Source organism: Python bivittatus, unplaced genomic scaffold (genome assembly GCF_059951505.1).
Source record: "Python bivittatus isolate LINGU-HERP-01145 unplaced genomic scaffold, Pbiv_v1 ctg000440_np1212, whole genome shotgun sequence".
In the NCBI taxonomy this organism is placed as follows: Eukaryota; Metazoa; Chordata; class Lepidosauria; order Squamata; family Pythonidae; genus Python; species Python bivittatus.
Genome location: NW_028277063.1, coordinates 9,606,502 through 9,618,919, shown reverse-complemented (window position 1 = coordinate 9,618,919; position 12,418 = coordinate 9,606,502). Strand labels below are relative to the sequence as shown.

General features: G+C 41.6%; 1 protein-coding gene across 1 annotated transcript; it reads left to right on the top strand.

The window, feature by feature from the left end:
• Positions 1-241: 241 nt before the first annotated feature.
• Positions 242-12,159, top strand: LOC112541762 (uncharacterized). The gene is made up of 6 exons (XM_088142512.1): positions 242-326; positions 1,212-1,985; positions 2,172-3,683; positions 8,186-8,360; positions 9,987-10,140; positions 12,142-12,159. The coding sequence occupies exons 1-6, from the start codon at positions 242-244 to the stop codon at positions 12,157-12,159; spliced, it is 2,718 nt and encodes a 905-aa protein (XP_087998638.1).
• Positions 12,160-12,418: the final 259 nt, after the last annotated feature.

The window sequence follows — 12,418 nt, the reverse complement described above, 5'->3', positions numbered from 1 at the left end:
ACAACATAATGAAATTTTAAAAGTCAATCTAGCTTTGTTGACCTTATGGATATTTAATTATGGTCAGACAACGTGATTTTATTGGCAAAATGTGATCAGCGTGCCTATAGTTAAATATCCCCCAGCAAATTTCTCCTCAAATCTCTCCACAGGCATCTGAACTTCCTTACCTTATGGAGTGAGTATCCAGTGTGCACCTGTCTCCAAGATTGCCTGGCCTGTTCTTGGCTTTGGGAAGGAAATGGCTGCTCTTGAATCAGTATCTGGTGAAGAGACCGTGGCTGACCTTAATCCTTCCTTGGATGGAGAGAGTTGGGCGGCAACAGGTGAGGGGGACTTTGCCTAACAATCCAACTTACAGGTTTAGAGGAAGGCAAGCTATAATATCAGAAGAAAAAACAGGTTGCAGCCTGTCTCCCTGGTGTTTTACACACCGGGCAGTTTTGAAGAAACATTCAGGGAAGCATTTTGGAATGGTTGTACCTCAAAGAGCTGTACCACATGCTTGCCTGATTATGTAATTTAAGGGTTGAGGTTGATGTTATCCCAAGTTCCTTGTCTTTCTGTTAGATGCTGGTAGTTCCAACATTTCCATAACCAAAGTTGCTCTACCACTTTCCCCAAATCACCTGAAACGCCATGAGGTCACTAAATCTCCACAATCTCATGAGATGATTGTTTTAAAATATCAAGACTGTACGGCTACACATAAAGGTTGGCAAGCTTACTTGCCAGAGCATATTCCCCCAATTCTAAGGGATGGGGTAAATACAGGTAGTCCTTGGCAGTGTGCAGAACTCAAATCTTCAGGATTTGAGCTCCGTTCCTGCACACTGCTATGTCTCTTCCACTTGCAACCTTCCCTGCTGGCAAAGAAAATTGCAAATGGCGATCACATGATCGCGGGGCGCTTGGCAACTGGTTGTACATGTGAGCCAGTTTCCAAGCACCTGAAATATGGCCATGTGACTGCGGGGGTTGGGCGGTGCAATGTTTTATGACAGCCAGAAGTGCTTTACGGGCCATAAAGTGCCCTTTCTGAGGCCACTGTAGCTTTGAACCATTGTTAAATGAACAGTTGTTAAGCGAGGACTGCCTGCATTTTTCTCTCCTACAATTAAAGGACAGGCTTAAAATGTAGGGGTTAATTTTATGCCCAAGGCGTCCCCAAATGCCCCAGATATTATTTCCAATGTTTTTAATTTTGGCAGATGATGGAGGTTTGGAGACTAATCAGCTGACAAGTGCTGAGAAAGTAGCATTGGAGGATTCAGCGAAGGCGGTAGCAGTTTGGGAGTATCAGTGGCAGTCAGACAAAGTTGTGATCGATGTTTCAGTACCCTGGCAGAGTAAGATCATCTCTGTAAGAGATGAGGAAGCAATTAGCCAAAGCTCAAAACAAATTAATTACAACAACCAAACCAAGAATCTGTACTTTTGTGATAGGCATAAGAAGGACTTCCAATGGTCATCTCTTCTTGCCCAGCATAAAAGCATATTCTGTGCAATACAAATGACAGACCAGAGGATTGAGATTAAGAATCTACATATCTGTGATCAATGTGGAAAGGAATACCAGTGGCTTTCTCAGCTTGTCCAGCATCAGTTGCTACATTTTGGAGGAGAAGCAGATAGGCAAGATCAGCTCCATCTGGAAAGTAGAAACCCAAGTCCATTGGTACCTGTCCCCATTCTCTTGCAGGAAAGCAATATGTGTGCAAGCTCTTGGAAAACATTCCAACAAATGTTAAGAGATCATAACACTCATGCCAAGAGGCTATATTTCTATCATCACAGTGGAAAGGATTTCTGCAGGTCGGCTGCACGTGTCCTACATAATTGGTATATATTCTCTAGGAGGGAACTGGCTGGACAGAGTCAGTCAAAACTAAATCAATCTAATCCCTTGTCACTTGTGCCCCAGATGACAGAGAACATATTTGCAGACTCTTGTGAAACATCCAACCTAAACTCAGTGCTAATGAGTCCCTATACAGGGAAACAGCACATCTTTGACCAGTGGGGAAGATGCTTTCATTGTCTTTGTGCTCAACAGCAGCTTGAACATTTGGAGTGGAAAGCAAATAGAGATGAACTGTTTCATTTGAGAACATACAATCCAAAAAACTCAGTGCCCATTCTTTTGCAAGCAGAGAAAACATTCAGGGAAGACTCAAAAATCTTCATAGAACAGAAGAACTATGCCAAGAATCTGTACATTTGTAACTGTGATAGGAAGGATTTCCAGTGTCATTGTTTGCTGGCCAGGCATCATCCACATGTTCCCTTGGGAGAGAAAGCAGATACACAGGACCAATTTAATACAGAAGCAAGCAGTTTAAGTCAATTGCAAGTGGAAATTAAAGTTATAAGATCCTCTAGACTACGGTCAAATCAAACAACAAACCAAGGCTCCCATGTCAAGAGTCTGGGGATGTGTGAGGAATGTGGGAAGGACTTTCGATGGCCATCTGCCCTAGCTCGACATCAAGTTGTGCACTCTGGCAAAACTGGAAGGAAACAATGCCCATCAAAGATAGATGGTCAGAATGGCTTGCTAACTGGTCTTATACCTGGCCTCATGGAATTCGACCAACCTTCCCATTTGAAAACAAACCAGTGGACTGAGAAAAATAAATCCTACAGATGTAGTTGCTGTGGGAAAAGTTTCCAGTGGCCTTCTGATCTTGCCCGACATAAACACACTCATTCTAGAAGTAAATTAGCGAGAGGCAAGTGCACCAAACTCAGTACGTCCTACATATGTGGTCACTGTGGGAATAGTTTCCAGTACCCTTCTGATCTTGCCCGACATGAACGCGCTCATTCTAGAAATAAATCAGTGAGAGGCAAGTGCACCAAACTCAATACGTACTACACGTGTGGTCACTGTGGAAAGAGTTTCCAATACCCTTCTGGCCTTGCCCGACATGAACGCATTCATTCTAGAAAAAAATTAATGCAAGGCAAGTGTGCCAAGCTCAACAAATCCTATATCTGTGATCAATGTGGAAAAAGTTTCCAGTGGCCTTCTGACCTTGCCCAGCATGAACGCGCTCATTCTAGAAATAAATCAGTGAGAGGCAAGTGCACCAAACTCAATACGTACTACACGTGTGGTCACTGTGGAAAGAGTTTCCAATACCCTTCTGGCCTTGCCCGACATGAACACATTCATTCTAGAAAAAAATTAATGCGAGGCAAGTGTGCCAAGCTCAACTGTGATCAGTGTGGAAAAAGTTTCCAGTGGCCTTCTGACCTTGCCCGACATGAACACACTCATTTTAGAGAAATGTCACACAGAGATAAATGCATGAAGCTTCAAAAACTCTATGTCTGCACTCAGTGTGGAAAGAACTTCCAGCAGCTTTCTCTCCTTGCTCAACATAAATGCACTCATTCTAGGGAAATAATAGCCAAAAGCAAATGCACCAAGTTTAAGAAGTCCCACATCTGTGGTGAATGTGGAAAAGGTTTCCAGTGGCCTTCTGACCTTGCACGACATGAACGGATTCACTCTAAGGTATTGTTAACCAGTGATAAATGCATTAAGCTCCAGAAACCCTTCGTTTGTGTTCAGTGTGGAAAAAGCTTCCAGTGGCCTTCTAAGCTTGCTCAACATCAACACGTTCATTCCAGAAAAAAATTAAGGGAGAAATATGTCAAACTCAAGAAATTCGACAGTACAACTATGGTTATATTGGGAAATTCTTGAGGCAGCCTGGCCTTGCCCAACATAGACACACTTACTCCAAAATAGAAGTAAATGCACCAAGGCTTCTGTTAGCCTTCTGTGTTTGCCAGACATGAATGGATTCATTCTAAAAAAATGTTAGCCAGTGACAAGTGCTAACTTGTCCAGAAATCCTTCATCTGTCCTCAGTGTGGAAAAAGTTTCTGGTGGCCTTCTGAGCTTGCCTGACATCGACAGATTCATTCCAGGAAAAAGTAACGGAGCAGAAATGCATCCAACTCAAGAAATTACATACCTGTGGTGGCCTCCTGACCTTGCCCAGTATAAATGCAGTCTTTTAATATGTCTTTGTACAGCTGCTGAAGCACCAAAAAGCTCATGAGAAAAGCCATGAAGTAGAAGAAAAAGGAGGTAGCTAGAATAACAAAAATGCATATGGGAAGGGATTTCTGTGCATTGCCTTTCCGTACCAACTTCTGGGGAGATCTTAAGCTCATCTAACAGTTTCTGAAACTGGAGGATGTCATACTACAGATACTGAGAATTCTAAGTTGCCTCTCCCAAATAGCATTTGTAAAATTAAATTCACAGGAATCCCTCCTAATTCCTCTCTAATGGAATGTAGGTACTGTCTCCTTTCAGTGTTAGCATCACAACCAGCATGAGTTTTGAAATCTATGCTGAGTTCTTTTGAAAAAGTTAAAATTAAGCCCATGATCCTAAGTGCCACATGTGAAACACCCAGGAATGTTGTGAAGGATGATGGCTTGCTTCATGCACCACCACCTTGGTAGACCCTAATCTTTGACCAGTGAGAATTCCACGTGGCCTCATTGCCCAAGCTATTTCATTAGGTTCATCAAGCATCCCAATTTGTGGGAAGAACAGGCCATATCATTATCCCAGGTGGTTCAGTGTCTCTTCAGTGACTGAACACCTGGACAGCCACTGGATGGAGAACCATACTGATATGCCATGTATAAAAAGTTGATGTGGCATTTCTATCTAGCCAGGCATCATTAGCTTTACGCAGGCTTCACCTACAGGTACAATATAAGCTGTAGCAGAGTTTTCACACAATTTTTGTATCTGCAGACATGGTTCATATAGCACACTTGTCATGCAAATACTTCACATGTGGGAGGCTCTTACAGTGGGGCAAAAAAGTATTTAGTCAGCCACCAATTGTGCAAGTTCTCCCACTTAAAAAGATGAGAGAGGCCTGTAATTTTCATCATAGGTATACTTCAACTATGAGAGACAAAATGGAAAAATCCAGAAAATCACATTGTCTGATTTTTAAAGAATTTATTTGCAAATCATGGTGGAAAATAAGTATTTGGTCAATATCAAAAGTTCATCTCAATACTTTGTTATATATCCTTTGTTGGCAATGACAGAGGTCAAACGTTTTCTGTAAGTCTTCACAAGGTTTTCACACGCTGTCGCTGGTATTTTGGCCCATTTCTCCATGCAGATCTCCTCTAGAGCAGTGATGTTTTGGGGCTGTCACTGGGCAACATGGACTTTCAACTCCCTCCAAAGGTTTCCCATGGGGTTGAGATCTGGAGACTTGCTAGGCCACTCCAGGACCTTGAAATGCTTCTTACGAAGCCACTCCTTCGTTGCCCGGGCAGTGTGTTTGGGATCATTGCCATGCTGAAAGACCCAGCCATGTTTCATCTTCAATGCCCTTGCTGATGGAAGGAGGTGTTCACTCAAAATCTCACGATACATGGCCCCATTCTTTCCTTTACACAGATCAGTTGTCCTGGTCCCTTTGCAGAAAAACAGCCCCAAAGCATGATGTTTCCACCCCCGTGCTTCACAGTAGGTATGGTGTTCTTTGGATGCAACTCAGTATTCTCTCTCCTCCAAACACAAGTTGAGTTTAGACCAAAACATTCTACTTTGGTTTCATCTGACCATATGACATTCTCCCAATCCTCTTCTGGATCATCCAAATGCTCTCTAGCAAACTTCAGACAGGCCCAGACATGTACTGGCTTAAGCAGGGGGACACGTCTGGCACTGCAGGATTTGAGTCCCTGGCAGCATAGTGTGTTACTGATGGTAGCCTTTGTTACTTTGGTCCCAGCTCTCTGCAGGTCATTCACTAGGTCCCCCTGTGTGGTTCTGGGATTTTTGCTCACTGTTCTTGTGATCATTTTGACCCCACAGGGTGAGATCTTGCATGGAGCCCCAGATCGAGGGAGATTATCAGTGGTCTTGTATGTCTTCCATTTTCTAATTATTGCTCCCACAGTTGATTTCTTCACACCAAGCTGCTTGCCTATTGCAGATTCAGTCTTCCCAGCCTGGTGCAGGTCTACAATTTTGTTTCTGGTGTCCTTCAACAACTCTTTGGTCTTGGCCATAGTGGAGTTTGGAGTGTGACTGATTGAGGTTGTGGACAGATGTCTTTTATACTGATAACAAGGTCAAACAAGTGCCATTACTACAGGTAACGAGTGGAGGACAGAGGAGCCTCTTAAAGAAGTAGTTACAGGTCTGTGAGAGCCAGACATCTTGCTTGTTTGTAGGTGACCAAATACTTATTTTCCACCATGATTTGCAAACAAATTCTTTAAAAATCAGACAATGTGATTTTCTGGATTTTTTTTCTCATTTTGTCTCTCATAGTTGAGGTATACCTATGATGAAAATTACAGGCCTCTCTCATCTTTTTAAGTGGGAGAACTTGCACAATTGGTGGCTGACTAAATACTTTTTTGCCCCACTGTAATTCAGTTTTCATACTTTTGCAAGCACCAAGAGTAGCGAACAGGTTTAGTGCACAAATACCAAGACAGTTGCAGATCCTATACTCCAGATGGGGGACTACGAAATTTCCCAGCACATTTAGAGGGCATCAGATTGAGCAGACTGTTGTAGTCAGTGGGTTGCATCCACTATTTTTAAAATAAATTGGTCTGTTCTAAGCACAATGATGTTTGGATACAGCCTAGTATAATAGTTCTCAAATGGATTGCAGATGAGAGAGTCACACTCAGTTTGCTTTTCAGAGAAAGGATAGCTCAGAAGTGCAACTTATTACTCAGCATTAGAAGAAAGGATGTTTTGGAATACCTTTTTGAAATTCCAGTTTTGAATGGGTAGTTCTTTACTATATTGACATGCCAGAACCTAAAACTCATCTTTTAATAGGTCAGCATTATTTGTGTATGATAGAATCCTTGAGATGATGAAGAAGTTGATGGTTTCAATACAAAAGAATATGTGTAGCTCAGGGTTGAACTGTGGAGTCCTTGGGGTTTTCTGAAATGGGTTGTTTTGTTGCAAACGTTTCGTTACCCGACTGAAGACGTTACCTAGCCGGGTAACGAAATGATTGCAAGAAAACAACTAAGCTCAGAGAACCCCAAGGACTCCACAGTTGGTTTTACTGACACACATCACATTGTACATTGCATCACTTTGAGGTGCCTGTGGTTATTGCTAGCCTGGATGCAAATTAGAAAGAAAAGCTAAAATGTGTCAAAAAGAGGCCTCTTTCCACAAAGCTTCACTTCTTGATAGAGAATCAAAAGCTTACATGGATGATGACTTCATAGGCAAACTACAAGGTCATAATCACTACTTCAAATTATATGTGTAGACTTCCTTCCCCTTCTAGGCAGTGTATAAAGAGGACTTAATGGGGCTGCACTTTCTGCAACCTAAGAAAAACTCAGCTGGTGGGGAAGTAGGTGTATTTTTCATTTCCAAGATCTGTGGTTTGGATTTGGGTATTGGCCCAATTGATCAAAGACGGTGAGAAATACCTTTCGGTATATGATTGTAATTCATGCTGATTAGGCTAGATCAGCGTTCCTCAACCTTGGCAACTTTTAAGATGTGTGGACTTCAACTCCCAAAATTCCCCAGCCAGCCATGGAGTCCACACGTCTTAAAGTTTCCAAGGTCACTTCCAACCCTATGCTGTAGATACCAGAACAAATGAGGCCAAAACTTAAATGCTTATCCTTTTTGAACTGTAATGTGCTTTTAAAATTGTAATAAAGTATACTTTAAAAAATGAGATTTCAAACAAACTGCTTAGTGTATCCTTCCTAGGCATTACAGTGGAAGCTGAACAACTGCTATTTTGTCAAAGATTCCCAGAAGCCAGTAAAAGTGCACATCTTTCATGGCAAGATTAAAACTCATCACTGGTGAACCATCATTTATATTTTCCCTTATGAAGCTACACAGCTGTAATGGAAGCGTCTTCAGATAGTGGAACAATTGGTATTCTTAACTAAATGAATGCAAGCTCAGGATGGTATACATTTAGAAAAACTGGCTTTTTCAGCAAAAAGTGAGAATGGGTGTCATAGCCATTCATTGGTGAGAGATTGTCTTCAGGTCCCATTGCTGTTTTCCAGCAAGGGATCCTGGGTTATCTTTCAGAAGGTGTCACCCTCTTCCCTTTGTGACATGGTTTGTAAGTCCTTGTCTAAGGACATTGTGTCCCCTTCACTCCTGCAGAAGGGATGTCAGAACTGGAAAAAACTTTCCTTAGATTTGCTGCGTATGGAGACACCACTTCTCACAGGAACACCATGTCTAGGAAGAACTTCTACAAGATGTTGAAGGAGTGTGGTGTGATGGATGGAAAAGTTGTGACTGGCACAGATGTGCTCGTTGCCTTCAATGAAGTCAAGTGAGCTTGGAATAGTAGTGGCGGGGGGCATCGCAAAAAAGTTTGTAGGGAATATTGAAAATGCTAAGACTGCTTAATAATTGTCCACAGAAAGCTCTGCTTAGCCCAGAAATAGTTTTCTGTACCCACAAACCATACTAAGATGTCCTGCCTTAATGATTATGCAAATGAAACAGCATATTAAGGAGAAATCTTCAGATAGACTCTACTGTGCTTGCGAGGGCAGCTTTCTACTTGCAAGGTGGTTCTGTTAGCTACATATCCTCCAACCTCATTTTCTTGCAAATACAGCATGAAATTGTATCATATATACTGCAAATGCCTGCTGAGTTAACAGCTAGGGAGCTAAAAGAAGGGGTTCTGACAAAACGAGAAGAATATTGATGTGGGTGCATCTTGCAAAGGCATAAGTCAGTATCTAGGACAAATGGGAGAGAAAACTATGAACATATGAAGGCTCAGTGTATTAGTGGTTACAGAATGCTGGCTATTTTGGGGGGAAGGAAAAATGGCAGAATATGTCCCAGCCTTTTTTGGGGGCCTCCACATTTTTAAATAGCAACTATAAGCTGTAGAACCATATAGGGGTAGAAATCGGAGAACATGAGCTAGTAAACTCCAGGTTGAAATTTCACTTCAAATAAGGAGCCGCTGATTGTGTTTCTAAATTGTGTGCTTGGTAGGTTTTTGGCTTGGAGCAGTGGTTCTTAACTTTTTTGTGTCATCGACCTCTTTGAAAATCTGGTGAAAGATATGGAGTCCTCAGAACAATGTATTTAAATGCATAATATAAAATGCATAGATAGATTGTACTGCAAAGGAAATGAATTGTGCTCAGACATAGTTATCAAAATATTTTTAAAAACACATAATATTGTAATAGTAATATGTTTGTTTATTCAATCAATACCAAGACACTACCCTTTTTAGTTTAATAATTTTAGACAGATTTATTGAAGCGAAACTGTTTTGGCGTTTAGAGGCCATAAATTACTATGTCGCCTGCATGAAAAGCTAAATTTCAGTTAGAGGCTAGTGAAAATAAAGTCACTTTTTCCCCACTCAAGTTCACAGACCCCCTGATACCTGTCCCAAAGATGTGATTTCAGCAGTCTATGGTTTATGGCAGTGGTGGCCAATGTTTGAAGAAGCGGACAGTGTATTTCAGCCTCCTGGCTTTGCAAGGAACAGAGCTGAAATTCTCACCCCCTTTTTATTCAGTTTTTAGGGTTTTAAAGGTAGCAAAAGAAACAGGACGCTTGTAGGATGATAATTGTTCTCATTTTTTACTCTTAAAACTCCCCCAAATCCCAGAATGCGTTTCATTTTAAGCTGACTTCAGCCATTTTTCAAAGTTTAGGCAGCTTTAAGGATGGGGATGGGAACTGTGTGCAAGAATAAGTTGCTCACCCTTGAGTCATGGCTTAGGGCAGTGTTTCTCAACCCTGACAGCTTTAAGCTGTGTGAACTTCAACTTCTAGAATTTCCCAGCCAGCATGGGGCTGGGGAATTCTGGGAGCTGAAGTCCACACAGCTTAAAGCTGCCAAGGTTGAGAAAAACTGGCTTAGGGTGAAAAGAAAACCCCCTACCCTATGGATAACTGATCCCCCCTCTGTCTCCTGCAGGTTCAAGGGGGCCAACCACATTAACTACATTGAGTTCTTGCAAGCCATTAAATTGCTGAGCAGAAAGTGTTTTAAGGAACAACCCCCCGAGGAAGGTCTGCAAGCCATGCTGAAGCTGATGGAGGGAAAAAAGCCGTCCAACCTGGGGGTTCTTGTGAGTGAAGGTTCTTTTTTGCCAGGAGAGAGCCACCTTTCAAAACAAACCAATGTGCGTTTGAATTACGTAAGCAAAGGATATATAGTGTGTTGTTCTTTCATGGGAATACAGGAAATAAGTATGGAATGGGATGCCAGGCACAGAATTCAGTATCTTGAGAATCTAAGTTTTCTTTTCTTTTTGAAAAGTTTTTAGTCCCTTTGTTTGCAAAGATATATTTGAAAAATGAGGAACGTCTACTAAAATGTTGGAAGCCATATAAATGAAGATTTCCAGTGAGGGAATAGTGTCCTTCACTATGGGCAAAATAAATGGCTGTAAAAAAATATGTACACAACAAGGTACACAGGTTGGTGTGCTACAGAATTCACCTTTTGGTACAGAATTAGGAGAGCTATAATCCAAAAATAACAGCAGATTGGCCTAGAACAAATTGATTTCGAATTTAGTTTAAAGACAAAACAGATCAAGTACTATGGATCACATTATTATTATTCATATACTCAATAATTTTACTCTCTGTTATATAATTCAGAAGTGCCATATTTATCAGTGTATAACACCACTTTTTTCCTTAAAATTTGGGGCTGAAATCCTAGCTGTATGTTATACGCCAATACTCTAGCGGCAGGGCTGGGGGAGCGGAGACTTCATTTGAACCAGGGCTGTAACTGGGGCAGCTCCAGAGGTGAGAGGCGGGCGAGCGAGCGAAAACTGGCACTCCCCAGCACTCATGCAAGTGAAAACCTGCGCTCGCATAAGCGCTGGGGAGCGCAGTTTTCGCTCGTGTGAGCACTGGGGAACACCAGTTTTCACCCCCGCGAGCGCTGGAGAGCTCCAGTTTTCACTTATGCGAGATGGGGAGCACCGGTTTTCGCTCGCTCACCCACCGCTCACCTGCTCTGCGGAGCTCAGGCCTCACGTGAGCGATGGGGAGCGCCAGTTTTCTTCCTTCAAAAAGATGCTTTTTCCTTCATATTACATATTTACCTTATAAGTGGTATAAGTATTAATAAACACAAAGTTCTGAGCTCCCTTTATTTTGCTTCCAAGTCATTTATTTTAAATTTAAGTTTTTTTACTCAAACTTCCTTCTTAAAGTTAAGGTGCGTGTTATACACCTGTCTGTGTTATAGGCGGATAAGTACGGTAACTTTTGGGAGGCTCTGGTGACCACCCCATGCTTTTGGGACTTACATGGCCCTGTGCCTTTAGGTTCCTTACCCCTCTATTAAGAAGTGTTCTGTTTTCCATCCAACAGTAATTGATATCCATCATTGCCATTTATTTTTTCCAATTTGTTTGAATGATATAGAAGATATTAGTTAAAGATTTGGCATTTGCTCTCAGTATCTGTTTTTACCACATCTAGATGGATTTGTTTTGCTCTGCTTAGCTATTTTTGCCTTGAAAAAAGCAGCAAGAAGCACATGAAGCAGACCCTGATCCTTTTATTTTATAGTCCATGCTGGCTAGGGAATTCTGGGAGTTGAACTCCACATGTCTTCAAGTTGCCAAGGTTGAGAAACACTGTTATAGTCATTAGAAGTAACCCAGCCCTTGCATGCAGTAATAGAGATGCAACAATGGGAATTTCAATGGAAGGACATTAACATTACTCAGAATATTATATTTAGAGAAAATTGGCAAAATGTTTTATCATTAGTATGTTATTTCAGTTCTGACTGCCAAAATTGACAATTCATTCTCTAAAAATCACTGGAAATGTAACAAGCATGTTGGATCATTCATATTTGATCGCAGTGTTATAAAGCCCAACAGTTTTGGAGAATGATTCATACAAAAATATTTTGTATTTTATTACTTTATATTTGTTCTTTATTCTTACTTCCTTTTTAGGTCTGTATAAGAGAGTGTGTGTGTGTGTGTGTGTGTGTGTGTGTGTGTGTGTGTGTGTGTTTTGAATATCTAATAATAAAGGAGGCAAACACTCAAACCCAGCTCCAAAACTCTCAACTGCGCTTGCCTCTCTTGCAGAATTCTGTTGTAGACTGAGAAACACAGGCAAATGCACACGCTCTCAAGAGGAAAAGTTGGACAAAAGTGAAACCAAGACCAGAGGGATAGCTGAACATGCAGACCATCTACCACAAACTGGCATCTACCTTGCAGCCCCCAACAAGGCCAGAACCTATACAAACCTCCAGATGTCAGGAAGGACTTGCAGCATCTTTTGAGAACCTCCCTATGTCCTTGGATGGGGAAGCCTATAAAATATGGTTCCTCTGGTACTCTGTATTCGGTGTGTGTGTTG